Source organism: Triplophysa dalaica, chromosome 23 (genome assembly GCF_015846415.1).
Source record: "Triplophysa dalaica isolate WHDGS20190420 chromosome 23, ASM1584641v1, whole genome shotgun sequence".
In the NCBI taxonomy this organism is placed as follows: Eukaryota; Metazoa; Chordata; class Actinopteri; order Cypriniformes; family Nemacheilidae; genus Triplophysa; species Triplophysa dalaica.
In genome coordinates this window covers 12,868,600-12,886,744 of record NC_079564.1, presented here as the reverse complement: position 1 = coordinate 12,886,744, position 18,145 = coordinate 12,868,600, and the positions used below count along the sequence as shown (strand labels likewise).

At 36.3% G+C, this 18,145-nt stretch overlaps 1 protein-coding gene across 1 annotated transcript in view; it reads right to left on the bottom strand.

Annotated features, from left to right (window-relative positions):
- myo3a (myosin IIIA) overlaps positions 1 to 18,145 on the bottom strand; it is a 71,922-nt gene that overhangs the window by 2,780 nt on the left and 50,997 nt on the right. The window contains exons 20-32 of the mRNA XM_056738337.1: positions 16,290 to 16,443; positions 16,101 to 16,189; positions 15,847 to 15,976; positions 15,018 to 15,103; positions 11,879 to 11,956; positions 11,587 to 11,792; positions 11,014 to 11,125; positions 10,294 to 10,456; positions 9,923 to 10,046; positions 8,064 to 9,156; positions 6,228 to 6,366; positions 2,844 to 2,941; positions 2,702 to 2,742 (exon numbers count right to left, since the gene is read on the bottom strand). Coding sequence (XP_056594315.1) covers positions 2,702 to 2,742; positions 2,844 to 2,941; positions 6,228 to 6,366; positions 8,064 to 9,156; positions 9,923 to 10,046; positions 10,294 to 10,456; positions 11,014 to 11,125; positions 11,587 to 11,792; positions 11,879 to 11,956; positions 15,018 to 15,103; positions 15,847 to 15,976; positions 16,101 to 16,189; positions 16,290 to 16,443 — 2,513 coding nt within the window. The remainder of the gene's footprint in view (positions 1 to 2,701; positions 2,743 to 2,843; positions 2,942 to 6,227; positions 6,367 to 8,063; positions 9,157 to 9,922; positions 10,047 to 10,293; positions 10,457 to 11,013; positions 11,126 to 11,586; positions 11,793 to 11,878; positions 11,957 to 15,017; positions 15,104 to 15,846; positions 15,977 to 16,100; positions 16,190 to 16,289; positions 16,444 to 18,145) is intronic.

The window sequence follows — 18,145 nt, the reverse complement described above, 5'->3', positions numbered from 1 at the left end:
GTTAATCTATCATCCAGTGGTTGGTTTGTCCATATTTTACCCAGTTGAAACAACCTATCATTTATTTTGCAGTATAACTATTGACAAGATTTCAGTGAGGCAATCTTAGCAACAGTAGCCTGAAATACTAAAACTGCATTTTTGTTCAAATGAATAGATTTGAACATTATTGAGCAGTGATTGTTACAAACATTTCTTTTATCTGGAAAAGTGTACATTGAAATATCACACACAATGAGACCAGAAGTGTTTGATTGATTCTCTCTCTCTCTCTCTCTCTCTCTCCCTCATCTGTAATAAAGTATTGCTGCACTTCTGAGTGTCTCACAGCGGTTTGTCACTGATGTGCTGATGTCATCATCTGTCAGCTGCGCTCACGGCGGTCCAGATTCATGTTCACAGACATACACATGCTGTGAAACTGCTCATCTCTTATACTTACCCTAAACTCATGTTACAGTAATCGCTTATAATATGCTAGTGTCAGCATACACATATCTTTTAATATTATTTATAAATGTAATTCTAATATCTTATGCTTTCACTATATAATGCTCCAGACTACACATTATTTAACCTGTATAATTTAATTGGCTATTGGCTAGATGGATTTGATAGTGGCAGTTCAATTAACATTAAGCCATTAAACTTGTGCCTGGAGATAAGATTACCATTTTTCTACCTCACATAATTATGATCAGTCTGATGATCCTTAAACATTTGTCATATTTGTGGAAAATAAAACTTCAAGATTTGGCAGTGTTTGCCTTCATCTTTCCAATAGTGACGCCTTAGAGGACAGTTGCAGAAACTTTCATCAAAGTGTAAGTACTTCATTCCTCTCTGAAATGAGTTTCCCTTTTACTCCACGCAACCCTATTATTTTCTTCTTTAAACTGCTTGTAATGGACCGACCACTTATTTTCAATCAATTTCGATGCTTGAAATAAAAGTATCACGTTACATTATTTCTGTTAAAGATATACACTCACCTAAAGGATTATTAGGAACACCTGTTTGATTTCTCATTAATGCAATTATGTTAGTTGTGTAATGGTGTGGGGGATGTTTTCTTGGCACACTTTAGGCCCCTTAGTGCCAATTGGGCATCGTTTTAATGCCACGGCCTACCTGAGCATTGTTTCTGACCATGTCCATCCCTTTATGACCACCATGTACCCATCCTCTGATGGCTACTTCCAGCAGGATAATGCACCATGTCACAAAGCTCCAATCATTTCAAATTGGTTTCTTGAACATGACAATGAGTTCACTGTACTAAAATGGCCCCCACAGTCACCAGATCTCAACCCAATAGAGCATCTTTGGGATGTGGTGGAAAGGGAGCTTTGTGCATCCCACAAATCTCCATCAACTGCAAGATGCTATCCTATCAATATGGGCCAACATTTCTAAAGAATGCTTTCAGCATCTTGTTGAATCAATGCCACGTAGAATTAAGGCAGTTCTGAAGAGGAAAGGGGGTCAATCACAGTTTTAGTATGGTGTTCCTAATAATCCTTTAGGTGAGTGTACATCAGACACTTAATGGTTGCAAAAACCATTTCATGCTGACTTTAATGTGAATGTTTAGTATTCAAAAGTAATTTTGTTGTCAATCCAGCATAAAATGCTTATTCCTCATAAGGCTGAGTGAGCATTGTTGATGTGTATTTTCCATTTCTTATTCAAGATTTCCATACTGTATGTATTGCTTTGAGCATGCTTGGAATAGCATACTACTTGCAAAAAACATCTGTATTAAAAATATGATAATTGGAAAATGTAAAAGCAATTGCTGAATTAGACATTGTACTCAGGTTGAAGTCTGATAGAAACTACTGTGTACTATGGTATTTCATACTCCAGCAGTATACTGTGCAGCATGCGCTAAGATATTAGTCTATTGTAAGCAGTCATGTCTCTTTGACATAGAAAAAGACTAAATATTAATAATATCCTATAGTTCTGTTATTAAGATATGGGTCAGAGTTATTATAGTTTTGATTTTTGTTTTATTTAGTTTTATAAATATTTAAAATAAGCTTTCATTTTTAGATTGTATGCTATATGTTCATTTTAATTAAAGTTTTAGCAATGTTTTTATATGATTTAGTCTTTTTTTATTTATTTAAAAACATGTATGTTGCCATATACAATTGATTCATTTTAATTGTAGTTTTATTTAAATTTTGTTCATTATTATAATTTTAGTCCTTTTAACCATTATTTTTGAGGCAACATTTCAATATTTCCATTATTTTTCAGGTCAATATTGGATTTGATTTCAATGAACAGAAACATTTTCAAAGTTTAATTATAGTTAACTAAAATCACATTGATATGGGTAAGTGCAACGCTCAATATGGCAGCTCTAACAAAAGAAGTCCCGCCTCAACAAGAGCCAATCATCGGACTAATGATTACCTGGGGGAGGGGCTTTGTACTGAGTGTTGTACCAGATTAAATGCTCTTGCACAATTTTAACAACATTTTAATTGATATCTTAATTGTTGGTCGCATATATACTGTATATATATATGTACAGTACATATTTTGTACATTTGTACAAAATAAAATTTATTTTGAGAAATATGACCTTGACTGCTTTGATTTTCAGTAAAGAGACAGTTGGTCATTGAGCAACACTGCAGTGTTTGTTAAAAGGAAGCATTCTTTCCAAAGTCAATAGTGTGCTCACCTCTGTTTTCTTGGTCTCATCTTATCGTCCTGAACAGACCTCTAGAAAAGAGCCAGAATAAGAAAAGATCATTAGTGCTGAAGCTTGGATCACATTCAGAGAATGTGTGTGTCACAGATGAGCATGTGTGATGTGAACTCACGTGAATGAGTGTGTAGTATGTGGAGTCTTCTAATGTATTCAGGGTCTTGGGTTGCTGGCTTCTGCGAGACGTTCGTGGTTGTTTGGCATCTACTGGCGCTGTAAAACACACCCCACATATTAAAGGCAAAAATATCAGTGGTGAATTCTTACGCAAAATTCTTCCCTTCAGGGAAGCAAAAAGCTGCTTTGTGATTTCTGACCTTGAAACCGAACACTTATGAACCCTATAGAGATATTGTGTTAGATCTAGCACAAAGGTCCCCTGTGTAAAAGTAGAAAGAAAGAAAATATAACAAATAATCCCCAGGTGGGAGGACCATTGCTATAAACAGACGGACGGATTTCTTAATAGGATTAGCAGGACAAAACATCCAGCTGACCTCTGACCTATGTTCTTATCGAACAGACCGTGCCGCATGGTATAGCCCTGGGGCCTCTCTATTTGTAATTATCTGCTAACAATCAATCAGAATTGCCCTGTCAGTCACAGTATGTTCTGTAAACGTACATGGAAGTTAAAAAAAGTACAAAAGGCGTTAATCAGTTCGTTGCAATACGCTTGAGATTAGCATGCTGCTATGCTAACAACAAATTACTCAAATAAGCATATACAGGGCATTTTACAATCGGAAGTGAGCATCCCTATGCCCTATTCCCTTCTTAGGGCTGAGCCCTTAAAGTAACTCTTTGAAGGGTGTAGGACATTACTGTCTCTCGTGTATGCGTTTGAAACTCCTTTCACAAAGGAAATATCTGGCCAAATGTAACCTGACAATGCAGCATGTGCACTCTGAATCCAGCGCACGTTTTTTGTAAATAAACAACATTTTTTATATTTCATGTTAAATATATTGCAATTATGTTTTTTTTCACTCCACTTGGTATTAATAAAGGGAATATAAGATAAAGGAAACCAATAAACAAGTAGCTATTTTAACCATATTAAACATACTTTCCTATAAACTAAAGAATATCTTTTTACAATATTTAAACTATGTTAAATCATATGTATCACTGACAAAAATAGTATTAAACAAATACAAACTAAATTATTGTACATACATTTTTAGGTAACTTCAAAAACCATTGTGAGAACTTGTAATCCAAGATTATGTGATCACAAACGGAACTCACTTCCTTGAAGTGAGCATGGCATGTGCCCTTGGCTAATGGACTTCTGAAAGGGCCCTTCGCGAAGGATTTCAGGTGTTCACTTTCATTTGGAACGCCCCTACAAACAAGAAGGACCCTTCAAGGGCGCATGAATGCAGTTTGGAAAATGCCCATAGACTATTTTAATTAAATAAATAAAAATCTGTTGTTCGATCTTTATATCAATACTCTATTTGGGAACACTTTCCTTGAAGCATGTATGTATAATGCATATGTGTGTTGTGATGCATCATACAAATTTTTTAGCATGAATTTTGCTCTTGTATGCATTGTCTGTTTTGTTTTATTGTGATCAGTTGTTGAATGTCATGGTTTTAGGGTTTCATATATATTTATTTTTGTATTTTTGTTTTAATTGTGCTTTAGAAAAAAAAAAACTTGAAACTTGAAAACTATAAGTAGTTGTAAAGAATCATAACCAATTTAAAATATGTAGTGTAACAATGAATTGCTATGTGTTAGACTGTATTATCTGTTATAACAATTATCTATAAGACATTACAAAAAAAGTCAAAGTAAAAGCAGTAAAACTAAAATGCATTAAAAGGTGCATTACAATGCTTTTAAACTACTTTTATAATGCATTATACATACAGGCTGCAAGGAAAGTGTTCCTCTTTATTTTAATCCTAGAGTTTGTCCAAATGCATTCTGGGATTGCCTTTTCAGGAAAGGATACATTCAATGTTGGACCCACAACCAATACCTCTTAAAACTGAATACCTTTATTACCAAAGATGATTTTCTTAAATCTTAAGATCTAAAAGTACAAAAATTAGCTGTCTAAATAGCATCTGCTATTTGAGCAGTATTCAGCCTGTAAAACAGCCATTCATCAATGTCCAGCAGTAGCAGCAGACACGGGCTGGAGAGTTTGTCATATTTATTGAACATGTCTCTTTAAAGGTCATCAGTAACTCTTGATTGCTCAGAGGAATATTGCCAATTTGCAGCTCTTATATTAACTGGCTGTAATTGCTGGGGCACTTTCACATGCAATGTGATTAGCATTTAAAGACCTTTCATGTACACACAAATGTGATTGCCATTCAAAGGGCACTTCTGTGTGAAAACAATAGGAACTGATTCGGTTTTCCGTTATTTATTACAACTGTGTTGAGTTTAAAGACATGATGATAACAATAAATCTCATTTAAATTTATGACAGATGACCAAAGACGTCAGTAATTGCTTTGCTTATTGTTTCTTCTCTAAGATGTGGTCACACTTTAGGACCACGATTTCGGATATTCATCCTTTGTGTCAAATCATTAATAAAAATACTGTAGGGTACCAATGCACTAAAGTCATGGACCTTGCTTTTGAAAAAAAAAACTATCAGAAAAGAATAGCTGTCACATCCAGCACATCTCAAACCAACAACACAGAAAATATAATCACACCTGACAGATTAATCTTGTTTCATTCAGACACAAAGCACACGTGGGGAATAATAGAATTTTCAGAAATAGGAATGAAATAAAACGATCAAACATTCCCTGCTGTTTCTTGGGCTTTATCCCCCAAAGCAATTAGAAAAGTCATTAAAAAAACTTCAATGAAATGTGCTACTGTAGAACAACGCTTGGAGTTTTCTTGAATTTGCCTGTTTTGCAACTCAACATTCAATTTTTGATATGGTCAGTCAATGCAAGAGAAAATAAAACTTCAGCAACTGTTATAATTGACAGCTTGCAAGACTTCCGCTGGAGTTTAATAACGTTTTTACCTCTATCTTACCCTGAAGCGGACTAGTCTGTAAAAGCGATCTAAAAGTCACCACACTAAAGAGAGCAGAAAATATCAGCTACCATCAAAAAACATCCCAGATGTCTAAAGTACCTGTCCTTAACAAATAACACCAGTCTATACATTCAGTCTTTCTTTAACATGAAGGACCTTCTTCTCTCTTTAAGGTACTTTGGATAAAAGCACCTGCTGAATGCATGCATGTAAACATTTTTAAGCACGCTCCGTAAAAAGCACTCTTCACTGCATGTCTGAATGTTGAAAGTGCTTGTCTAATGAGACATGTAATAATGTACACCTGGTAGTTATTGCAAAATAAACCCTGAAAAGTTGTTTTGCAGAGATGAAAAACATTGGAATGTCACATCTGACCAATCAATAATAGCTAATAGCAGTACCACAGTACCACTCTGGTTTTGTTCTAGATAGGTTGTAAATGTAAAACATGGTAGAGGTTTACCTCCATAACATCCCATTAAAGCATTCACGCCTTCTCCCTTCACAAACATCCCATTTTTGCTGGGGTTGAGCTGGTGGGCGAGGATGATGTCATTCAACTTCTGCTCCAAATTAAGGTATTCCACCGAGCTCTTGGATACCTGCATGGGTTACAAAGATCAACAGGAATATACAACTGAATTTTGTGTCTGTAAAAATGTCCCAAAACTGTATGGGTTTCATTTTTTCCATGTAATTACAAAATGTATCATCATTTCTTAAACAGAAAGTTGTGGTCCTTGATTACGAGTCATGTTTGAAGTTGTCGTAAATAACTCTAGAAACATACATTAGTACTACTGTCAGCGTTGCTTGGCAACCACTCTGCTACTAAAGAGTGACAATGGCTGGCAGAATCATTTTTACAAATATTCTTTTTTTGTTGTGTGTGTTTACTCTTTAATACATGTTTTAGAAGGTAAGCCCTGTGAAGCCTTGGTTTACAGTGAATGTGTAGAAATAGTAAAATTGTGTAAAAATCACAATAAAATATTTCATGAAAAGTCATACAATGGCTTTGTGTGAGCAACAGAATAATACAGTAATACCAACTTTTCTTAACTTTAGAAATTTGGTTACCATAATAAGAGATGATAAATGAGAGATGATGAGGTGGAAATTACTTTTTTGATGTTATGATTGACTATAACAATTTTATTATGTTAACAGAGACTAGGGTAGGGGTTCTCAACCTTTAGAGTCCCAGGACCCCCATCGTATTCAACAGTATTTAAAGTCCCTCCTTCCACTCACATACAAATTCAACATTTCTAAAATATTAAAGCTTGACATTAAATGGAAAAACATGTATAAAAATGTCTATATAATAAAACAATATCTTTTTTTTAATGTATTTCAATGCCCACTTTGTCTAATTTAAAATAGTCATCTTGAGCTCCCCTTGCCCAGGGCCCCAATGTGGGTCACGGCCCCCTATTAGAGGGAAATTTCACCTCAAAATCAAAACTGTTTTTTACTCGACCGCATGATGTTTAACATGTTTTAAGAACCTCATGTGGGTGAGTTAAAAAAAACACAATATTGATTTTGAGGTTAACTTTTTCTTTAAGAATCACTGGTCTTATACAGGCTTGCCTTCTTAGTATGCTTATTTAAGGTATACTGTATCAGTCAGGTCGTAGCGGTTCAGAGTTTTTAAAATGAAATGAGATTTGCAAAATTGGCAATTTAAAGCAACTAGAATTTAAAACCGTCAGCAATTTCATATAAAACGTGTAAATGGTTTTGACAGAAAATTTACTCGTGTTTCATAAAAACGGCCAATTGTAGTGTACCATATCAACCTGATCTCAAGGAAATTCGTAACTATTTTACGAGGTGGCGATGTACAATAAGTAAAAAAAGCAATACTGAATTCCCGCCCCTAACATCATTGGTGCGAAAGCAAATCGTATAATAATATATGAATTAAATCGTACAAATTAATGCGAATTGGAAAACATTTGCCACATCATGAAATAGTTACATTTTTGCCGTGAGATTGTGTTGAACAATACGCAAGATGAAACAACACTGGTCCAGAAGCACTTGTGGTATATTTTTTTACCAAAAAAGTTTGTTAAATGATTTGATTCAGTTCTAAATTTTCTGTTTGTTGGAATTTTGTTTAAACGTTTATGAGGTGCTAAGAATCGGAAACAGGAAGTGCTCCTGGAGCAGCAGTTTTGACATCTTGCATGATCTACATTCTGAAAGTCAAACAGGATTATGTGAAAATGGCGATTGATGGCAGAAAAAAACTCCTTTTATTTATCTGAAAATGAATAAGAGTCGTCACCTGATTAAAGAACTGCTCGGCTTCATCTTCCTGTTGCTGTGCTGTGGACTTCAGGTTCTTTCTGTCTTTGTAACCTCTGAAATTGCTCTGGATTATAATAGCTGCTTGCTCCTCATCATACAGACCAGTCCGAACCTTCACCTCTGTATCTCCCTCCCCCAGTTCAACATCATTATCTGTAACGATTTCCTCCTCACCCCCTTCTTCTGCTGGATTCTGCTCTCCTCCCTCTCTCTCTACTTTAAGTCTCTTTCTTTCCTGATGACCTCTAAAGTTGCTCTGGAGAACAGTGGCTGCGTGTTCCTCATCCGCACTTGAAGGACCGGCAACAGTCTCACCTGACTCGAGTTCCTCTAAAGGAGGGGGAAGTTCCTCAATGGGAGTATCATGTTCTGAAGTGGCTGCTTTGGCCAAGTCCTCGTTTGCCTTTTTACTCGGCATTTTTCCTTCCTCCTGGAGACGTTTACGCTCTTTGTGGCCTCTGAAGTTGCTCTGAATGACCACGGCAGCTTTGGTCTCTTCCTGTCCCGAGGCTTCCTCGACTCTCTGTCCTGATATCTCTGTGAGCTGCATGAGTTCCTCTGGTGTCGGTGGATCTGGAATGGGCAGGTCCTCATCACCTAGAACACACGGAATATCCTTTTGTCCTCTAACAGGCAACGTACCTTCTTCTTGGAGTCGTTTACGCTCTTTGTGACCTCTGAAGTTGCTCTGGATAACTGTGGCTGCTTTAGTTTCCTGTTCAAAGTCTCCATTAGCTGTTTCTCCAGCAGATTCTGTCTCATCCTTCTTCTCCTGTTCCTCCTCTTTTTTATCTGGATCTTCTCCAGAATTATTTTCTTCTGCTGGGGTGGACGAGGAAGCGGAGAGCTCATCCTCAGTCGAGGTCTTATTTTGTTCTAGGTGCTCTTTGTATTTCTTTCTCTCTCTGTAGCCTCTGTAATTGCTCTGAAGGACAACAGCAGCCTTTCCCTCAGCATCATCTGTTTCCACTACTTCTTCTTTCTGCGACTCCTCTGAAACTGGATCCGACTCTGGTGGGACCTCCGCTGGTTCCTCTGCATTCTCTGCCTTCTCTTTCTGCATGGCTTCCCTTTGTAAATTAAAGCAGTTGTGTATGTAAGGTAAAATCCAAAGCTAGCCGTGCGGTAAAGGGTTTAAATGCACGATGTGGAAGAGCGGAGGGTGGTTGCCAGCACAAAGTGCACTAAAATCCTTTAACGCACAGTTAGCTGTGGATTATCCCGCTTATACCCTGATTATTTGCCAAGGTACATTTTTATTGATGTCTACAGTGCAATTTTAGACCAAACAGGTGAAAATGACAGTTAATTTCAAATGTAATCAAACTGACTAGACTCCGCGTGCGTTAGAGGGTTTTATTTCACACCTTCAAGCGAATCAGAATTGAGTATTCACTCAGTCCATGGTATAATTTTTTATAATTAACCTATTTCATATTGCATTAATATCTGCTTCAGGGGATTCATTGGAAAATAAAGAGGAAGCCCTTTGACTTTCACTTGTGTTTACACCAATGGATCTTGAATAGACAGTTCCTCCAAACATAAATTGTATCACTATTAACTCGCCATCTTGTCACGTCAAGCCTGCATGAGTTTCTTTCTTCATCAGAACACAAAAGAAGAGGATTTAAAGAATGTTGATAAACTCCATTGACTTCTATTGAATGAACACAAAACCACTGAGGCATTTCAAAAAATATCTTTAGAAGAGACTTTTAGAGGTCTTGAGTGACATGAAGGTGAATATATTATGACTGTTTCTATGATCTCTTTAATAATAGCAAAACTTATTTCATCTCATTCAAAGATTTGTGGAATAAGAATAGTTCCTACTTTTTTCTTTGGAAGCTTTTCCTTTCTCTGTGTCCTCTGTAATGGGCCTGGATCTTCGCTGCAGCTTTGTTCTTCTCTTCTCGTAACGCCTTGTATTGCTGCCTTGCCAAATATCCTCTGCACACTGCATGGAGAACACATCTGAATCTGTGCTCTTCAAAACTAAAATACATTCATCTATCATGGCAGCCCAGTCATATTTAGCATTAGTGCTTCTGAACTGGTTTTTGGTCCTCAGAAGGGTCTCGCTGGATGACCAGCTTCACCAGATATGTTCTTCTGCTTATCAGGATAGCTTGAATGGAGACATTGAGTCTCTGACTCTTAGTATTTTAACATCTGGTGAACTTGTCAATGTGACATAAGCTCACCTGACTGCAATAACACAACACTTTGTGTTCTTTTCTCCATGATCTTCTGATATCGTCTGAATGCCAGCCGGCCACGTACATACGCCTGAACCAGAATGATTCGGTCCGTGGTTTGTCTCACCATCCGATTCAGTTGCTCCACATGATAGTATTTAAGAAATACCTGAGAATATACACAAACAAACACCTGTTAGAATTCTAGCCAATGAATAGTGACAAGCTTTATTAGGCATCTGTGCTAGAGTTGGATGTTTCTTTTGCCACCTTCCAAGGCTTGTCTGTTGTTCAAATATTTAAGAATATCTGGGAAAAATTTGTATTTGTACATATTTTACCCTTTTCCCTTAACAGGTAACCCTAACTTACAGTCTGCAAAAATATCAAAATATTATTTTATTAACTACTCAATGCTAATCCAAGCAAAGAGTTAAATGACTTATTTTTCCCAAACTACGATTCTCCTTCAGATGTACCATTACTGTAGTACCATTACAATTACGTTTTTTTCTTAGCAATTGTATTCGGTCACCAAGAAGACAACAGTGTCAGCAGATCTAATTAACTAAATCATTTCCAATCAAATATATCTAAATAAAAATATACTAAATACATAATTTAAGATGTGAAAATGACTGTCTGGAGAAATTATAGAAATGACAAAAGTCTCTGCCGTTTTTTGTTTTTATAAAAAATAAACACCCACCAATGAATGATTCTCACCTTAGTTTTGCCCAGAACCCAGTTCTCTAGTTCAACTTTCTGCAAAATGGCAGCACATGTCTCTGGACTGACTACTGGCTCTTCAGTAGCTCTAAACGCTAAAATGGAATACCTGAAAAATATACATGATGATAAATAAATGTGCACTCTTCACTTTGAAAACTCAGGCAACCTTTTCAGAAATTCAACAAATAGGAATACACTTTTTTCCCGCCAGTGCTTGTGCCGGAGAACCTAAAATAGGCCTTTTCAACCAAGGAAACACAGTTCTATTCCAGAAAATCTGGCATCACATCAGCCCCCTGTAGTCTTGAACCAAGTACCATTATATGATAATCTTGTCACCTCAGAAAGTTTTCAAAACATTTCATGTAAGACTGGCTAGACAGAGACAGCAACTAAATTGCTCCCATTATAATCAACAAAGCCATCTGCAGTTAGAGTGCACAGTGTTATGTATTGTGACGCCATGTAATGTGGCAGTGCAAATGTGTTCCGTTTCTAAGGTTTTGAGAATCTCACGGCGGCTAATGGCACATCTTTGACATTTCCTCAAAATTGACAAATTCTGACCTCTCAATGAAGTTGTTGAAGGGAATGCGATGGGAGTACCCCTGTCTGCGTATCTTGGCCATCTCTAGAATCCCAGTGTAGCGTAGCTGGATCAAAACCTTCTCCCGGTCAAACTTTTGAGCTTGCCGATCATTATTGGGTTTTATGCAACGCACAAAGTGAGGCTGGCCAGCCACCATCTTTGACAACAGATCCATAAGTGAGTACTGCAAGAAAACAGTCAAAAGAAGCATTGAGATATATTTTCTAGATGAAATCAATGTCTTCTCGGGGTTTTGTGTCACAGTCTTACTCTGAAGTATGAAGCTACAGTTTGTGTCTTCATGTTGGTCGATTCTCTGGGGTGGTGTGAGGTCTCTGTGCTCTCCGCCTTTAAAAACACACAACATTTAGCATAAAGAAAACACACAGCCGAGGACACACAGAAAAAAGTAAAAGTTAAACAATTTTTTTACCTAAAGTTGCGTTTCCCTTGTTTTTTGTAATTTGATGTTTTTTTTACTGCATTTATATACACTCACCTAAAGGATTATTAGGAACACCATGCTAATACTGTGTTTGACCCCCTTTCCTCTTCAGAACTGCCTTAATTCTACGTGGCATTGATTCATCAAGGTGCTGAAAGCATTCTTTAGAAACGTTGGCCCATATTGATAGGATAGCATCTTGCAGTTGATGGAGATTTGTGGGATGCACAAAGCTCCCTTTCCACCACATCCCAAAGATGCTCTATTGGGTTGAGATCTGGTGACTGTGGGGGCCATTTTAGTACAGTGAACTCATTTTCTTGTTCAAGAAACCAATTTGAAATGATTGGAGCTTTGTGACATGGTGCATTATCCTGCCGGAAGTAGCCATCATAGGTAGGGGAACATGGTGGTCATAAAGGGATGGACATGGTCAGAAAAAATGCTCAGGTAGGCTGTGGCAGTTAAATGATGCCCAATTGGCACTAAGGGGCCTAAAGTGTGCCAAGAAAACAACCCCCACACCATTACACCACCACCATAATTGCATTAATGAGAAATTTAACAGGTGTTCCTAATAATCCCTGAGTGTATATATATATATGATGTATGTGGAAAATGTAATAAGGCTAATTCTGGAAAACCACAACTTTACTTCTAACGTCTGCTATTAAAAATGACTTTTTACATTATTGATTAAAATGTAATGACTCAGCTTGAGGTTTCATCAGATTATATAACTTTTGCATTCTTGTCATATAATAGCTCTGCGTATTTAACACCAAAATTTAAGCCACAGTTCGCTGAAAAGTATCCCAGTACATTGTAGGTCTTAAATCATATTTGTTCATTTAAACGCTAGCAATTAAATAAACAATATCAACATTTTTAGGTGAAATATTTCTTTATATAACATAAAACATTTAAAGACATGCTTATATGTGTTCACAATGGGTGAAATCTTTCATCTGAAATGTTCTAAAGGCGACGTGTTTTACTATGCAAATGAATGTTAATGTATGCAGGTCTTCATCAAAAACATCATTTCAATATGTGTAGACTCGCATTCATTTCAGGGTACCACCTGAATTACTCTTCAAGCAGATCATGTGTTCTCTTAATAATTCTCTAAGGAATATTGAACTTAATGCCAAGACACATTAAACCTGGAACACAAGTGCACAAACACATAAATGCGATTCTTCTTAATTGGACAGAGACACTTAATTTGAATGCGAGTGATATGAACTAATCAAGCTTTTTATCTTTCAATCTATAAATGCATTAGCTACAGGACAGATGGATGGGTAATGCCACATGAGGAGGAAATATGTGTGCCATTTGTGTCCAGTGTGTCTTCATGAACTCCTATTAACTGATATATTCAAAATGTTCATTTTTTCTTTAAATGTTTTAAATAGAAACAAAACAATTTAAACATTTTACTGGAATAACAGTGACGTGTGTGTGTAGAGGGGGGTGTATATGCATAGATATATATCTATAAGTAGATCTTTCTAGTGCCAAAGAAGATGTTTGAAGAACGTTGATAATCAAACAACACTGGCCCACATTGACTTCCATCGTATGAACAAAAAACAGCTATTTTGTGTGAATCACTTTTGAAAGAGTCATATTCAGGATTTCAGGGTAAATAAATAAACATTTACATTTTACATTTAATCATGTAGCAGACGCTTTTATCCAAAGCGACCTACAGATGGGGTAACGGTGGAAGCAATTGGGACAGCATAAGGAAAACAAAAAGCATAAGTTCAATCAAAAAGACCTGTCTCATACACAAAAGCCTACTACAGAGATAAGTTAGCCTTTTTTTTGAAGAGTAGAAATAGAAGTCAGAACTGATCGGTCAGGTGTTGACGGAAGAGATGCGTTTTCAGACGATCTGTACCGAATCTGTAGCCATCATGTCTCTAGGACATGACATTAGAAATGAACTTATGATGTCTGTGAATGCTCAACATTAAATAATTTCAAACAATAATGGCACCATTTCCTCAATTGAGCTATACAGAAAACTGATTACAGTCGGTTGGCATGAGGGACATTTTCTCTAACAGGGCCCGTCTACTGTTCAGCACAAATACTACATGCACAAATTCATTACCTCACTGAACGATACAGTAGTGAGCAACGTAAGAATCTCCAGCTTTAGAGAGACATAGACATGTCATTCATGAGAAAGAGATGAAGAGAAATGAGAAGAAAAATAGTGGGAAGAAAGATTAGTACCCTTGGAATAGCCTGGGTTTTAGTTTTAGGAAACAGGTCAGGTTTTCTTCATTATTCTTTACTTATTACATTTAGGGGGTCATATATTGCAAATAAGTGTTTTTCTGTGTCTTTGTGTGTTATAAGCTGCCCATGCATGTATTAGACACGTAAAATTGCCAAAATGAAAGTATCGGAACAAAAGATTCATTCTATCTAAAAGCGAATGCTTATCAAGGCCTGCCTGAAACGCCTCGTGTAACCACACCCCCAAAAATCTATGTCAGTTCATGGTATGAATTGACTAAGACCGCCCAAATGTATACGCAAGTAAGGTGGGTGTACCTATCAGTACAACTGATTTGGAACCGAATGTTCCAAATATGGTAAGAGGCGTTACATTTCCGTCACATGCTTGCAGTATTCGACCAATCACTACGCACTGGTTAACTGGCCAATCATAGCACACCTCTCTTTTCTGAGCGATGAGCTTTGTAAAACTCTTCACGTTTCAGAGAGGCGGGGCAAACATGCACGGTATGTGGAAAATACAGCGTTTCTTAACCTTAAATCATGTATACAGATTGCATTAAATAAAAAACAAACAATAATATTTGTACGACCCCTTTAACACAGGACGTTTAGAATCAACACTTAATACTTTATAATCTATGAGCATAGCCAATCATAGCAAGTCTCAAAGACAGACGTGAGAAAGGGAAGTTAAGATACCTTAGCAAAGTTCATGGTGCGCTGTGATGATTTTGTGCCCATACGAGCAGTTCCAGCAGCCTTGCCTTTGGTGTGGGCCAGGTTACCTGTAGAGAGAGGGAGAGCAAGATAACAGCGATAACAACAGACATCAGAAAAATAAACAATCACATGTTCTTCAAGGTAACCTATGCTTCAGGTGAACTATGTCAAGGACATTGAGATAAAGGTTTCCCTCCAAACTGACAAAGTGGTGAAACTGTGACACATAAATGAGCTTCACAATACACCGACTGCTGACAAAAGACTATTGTTGTGAATAAAGTCTTGGTTAGAAATCTCAGTGGACTCCCTGTAATCAATCAGCAGTGGATCTCAGTGGATATAATCAGTTGTGTCACTCAAACGCTCTTCATTCAACATGATGATGTAGATGTGGACGCAAGATTTGATCGCACTTTCAATGTATAATATAAAAATATTGGTTCAGACCTTTGCAGTTAAAGTTTAATATTTCAGGATGTCCACACTGCTTTGCATTTTTTATGAATAATTTAGCATATTAATTTGTAACGCTAGCACACATGCCCCATTAATGTCCATTTAAAGTGCATTGCTGAATACACAATTTCCAATTTTCTCAAATAAATTTGGAATAAACAAACAGCACGTCACAGCATGTAGCACATGCATTTGTTCAAAGTGACTTTTTATATAATATATCACTTCATGCATCCTTACCCAGAAACATAAAGTTCTCAAAAAATACAAAAACTACTGTTTAGAAAATTATCAGAAATAAGTTTAGATACACATGAAGGTTTTTAATTGAATTTATACTTTACCATACCTGTTTTCGTTAGAGGATGGGTAACCAATTTACTGATCAGTTCATTCTCTGAGGATCTCAGCAGCAGAACAATATCAGCCGGCAGAGCATCTCTGTTTTTAGCTAGAAACCCACTGGCATTATAGATCACCTGGTCATGGGACATTTACAACGTACATTATATCCATTATCATCTTTTCAGGTAAGCTTTGCATATTTACATTTGATAAATCTATTTGTGCTGTACGTTTGGCCTAAATACGTCACATTTCTACCTTGCCTGCATAGTGATTGATTCCAAAGCCCAGATCAACCCTCTTTGGTCTCCAGAAGTGTTTAAATTTCAAGTTGTCGTCAAATTTCTCTGAAATGAACAAAATATAATTCAATTCATTTCCGTTCATCCACTTTTTTGGACACCAGGTGAATAAAACTGAAGCTGTAGTTCAATTTGTAGGACTTGCCAACAAGCGTCTGATCGGTTGCCTGAGGAAAGCGGCTCTCTTCATCCAGTAGAGATAACATGCCCATGGGCTTCTGAAGAAACAGATCCAGCAAAGGCCGGTTGTCTTCATACTCGATCACTCGAGCATCCACATCTTCATTTAGATACTCGTCCTGCAAAATCGTTAAACGTTTTAGACAACTTACAGACTTGTACGTTTAAATTCGGGTCAAACGGAAACGGAGGAATAATATATTTCATGCATTTGGAAATATTAATGATCAAGTATCATTGTTGCTACTTGTGTTACTGTAGCTCAACTGGTAAAGCATTGTGATAGTGGCACATGGATATGATTCTCAGGTAGTCAAAAGATTAATTGCGATTAATCGTATCCAGAATAAAAAATGTGTTTACATCATATATGTCTATGTACTGAGCATATTAAGTCTGTGTTTATAAATACAAAAACATACAAATGTTTATATATTTAGGAAATATTTACGTTTTTATTTATATTTACCAATAATTGAAATTATATCTAAATGTTTATCAATTTTTAGGTTTTTCTTAAATATGTGCATGGATGTGTGTGTTAATAAATACAATATTATTATGCACAGTACACATATATATATTATGTAAACACAAACTTTTATTGTGGATGCGATTAATCGCGATTAATCTTTGATAGCCCTAATTAAAATATAAAGTTTGAATGCTAAATTTGGATAAATGACAATTTTTTCCCCAAAATCATATTTTGTATTAACTTACAATGTTTTTATTGTGTTTTATTGTGTAAGTTAGCTGTATTTTTTAAGTTATTATGGCTTAAATCAAAACAAACCAACTGTGGTTTGATATTAATTGGAATGGTCAATAAAAAAACATGATTTTTGAAAAATGTTAAAAACGTAATAATCTCATTTTGGAACCAAACTCTTCAAATGTACCTCTATAGACTGAGAGAGGGGACGTCACCATCTAAAGCTGTTTTGACTTGAGTCATTAAACAAAAAACTTGCACAGGAACACCCTAGTATCAGCGTAGAAATGCCTTAGAAACCAACTGGGACACCATAGCAACCACATAATCTTACAGTATAAGGATAATGCTCCAGGAGTAAAGTGTCTCGCATTATCAAATTATAGTGGGCAATCTACATAAAGTAATAAATTGTGGAAAGGGATTTTGCATACAAATTTTGCAGTCATCAGCAACAAAAAAAACATGTGGATCTATTTCGACATTAGCAGTGTTGCCATAGAAACGAACAATTTCTGATTGTGAAAAGCTCAGAGTAGAATCTTTGGCATGTAATTATTTGATCCAACATAAATGCCGCAATTATATCCCAGATATATTTTCCTTTCACAACAGCATTATAAGAAAATTCACTTATATTTTCGACAATGTTATGCTTTTGCACTTCATTTTCTTTTTTAGTCTCGTTTTACATAAATACGTTCGTTTCATCGGATGTACGCGCCCGGAGCGCCTGTCCCCCACTTAACTTCCGGTTTGGGTGTTCATACTAATTTTATTATTAGTTTACTATGTAATAATTGTATTAAATTAAAGATTTGCTGAATTTTATCGTATGTTAATTTTATTAAATAAAAAATTTGTTGAATGGGTCCTGTAGTTTTCATAGATTGAAACAAACCCTATGGTACATTGACATATAGCGGTTGTGCTCGGTGTCGCAGTCTAAATTTAAAATATTGAAGAGAAGTTTAGCCAAGTAACAGTTCTTCTCGGTTTCTTTTGATTATCTGAAATAATCTACAGGCAGTTTATTGTTTTTGTACCGGAAGTTCAGTAGGTGTCAAAAAAGTGCACTTGCGCAGCAATGTTTGTTTATGTTGTTA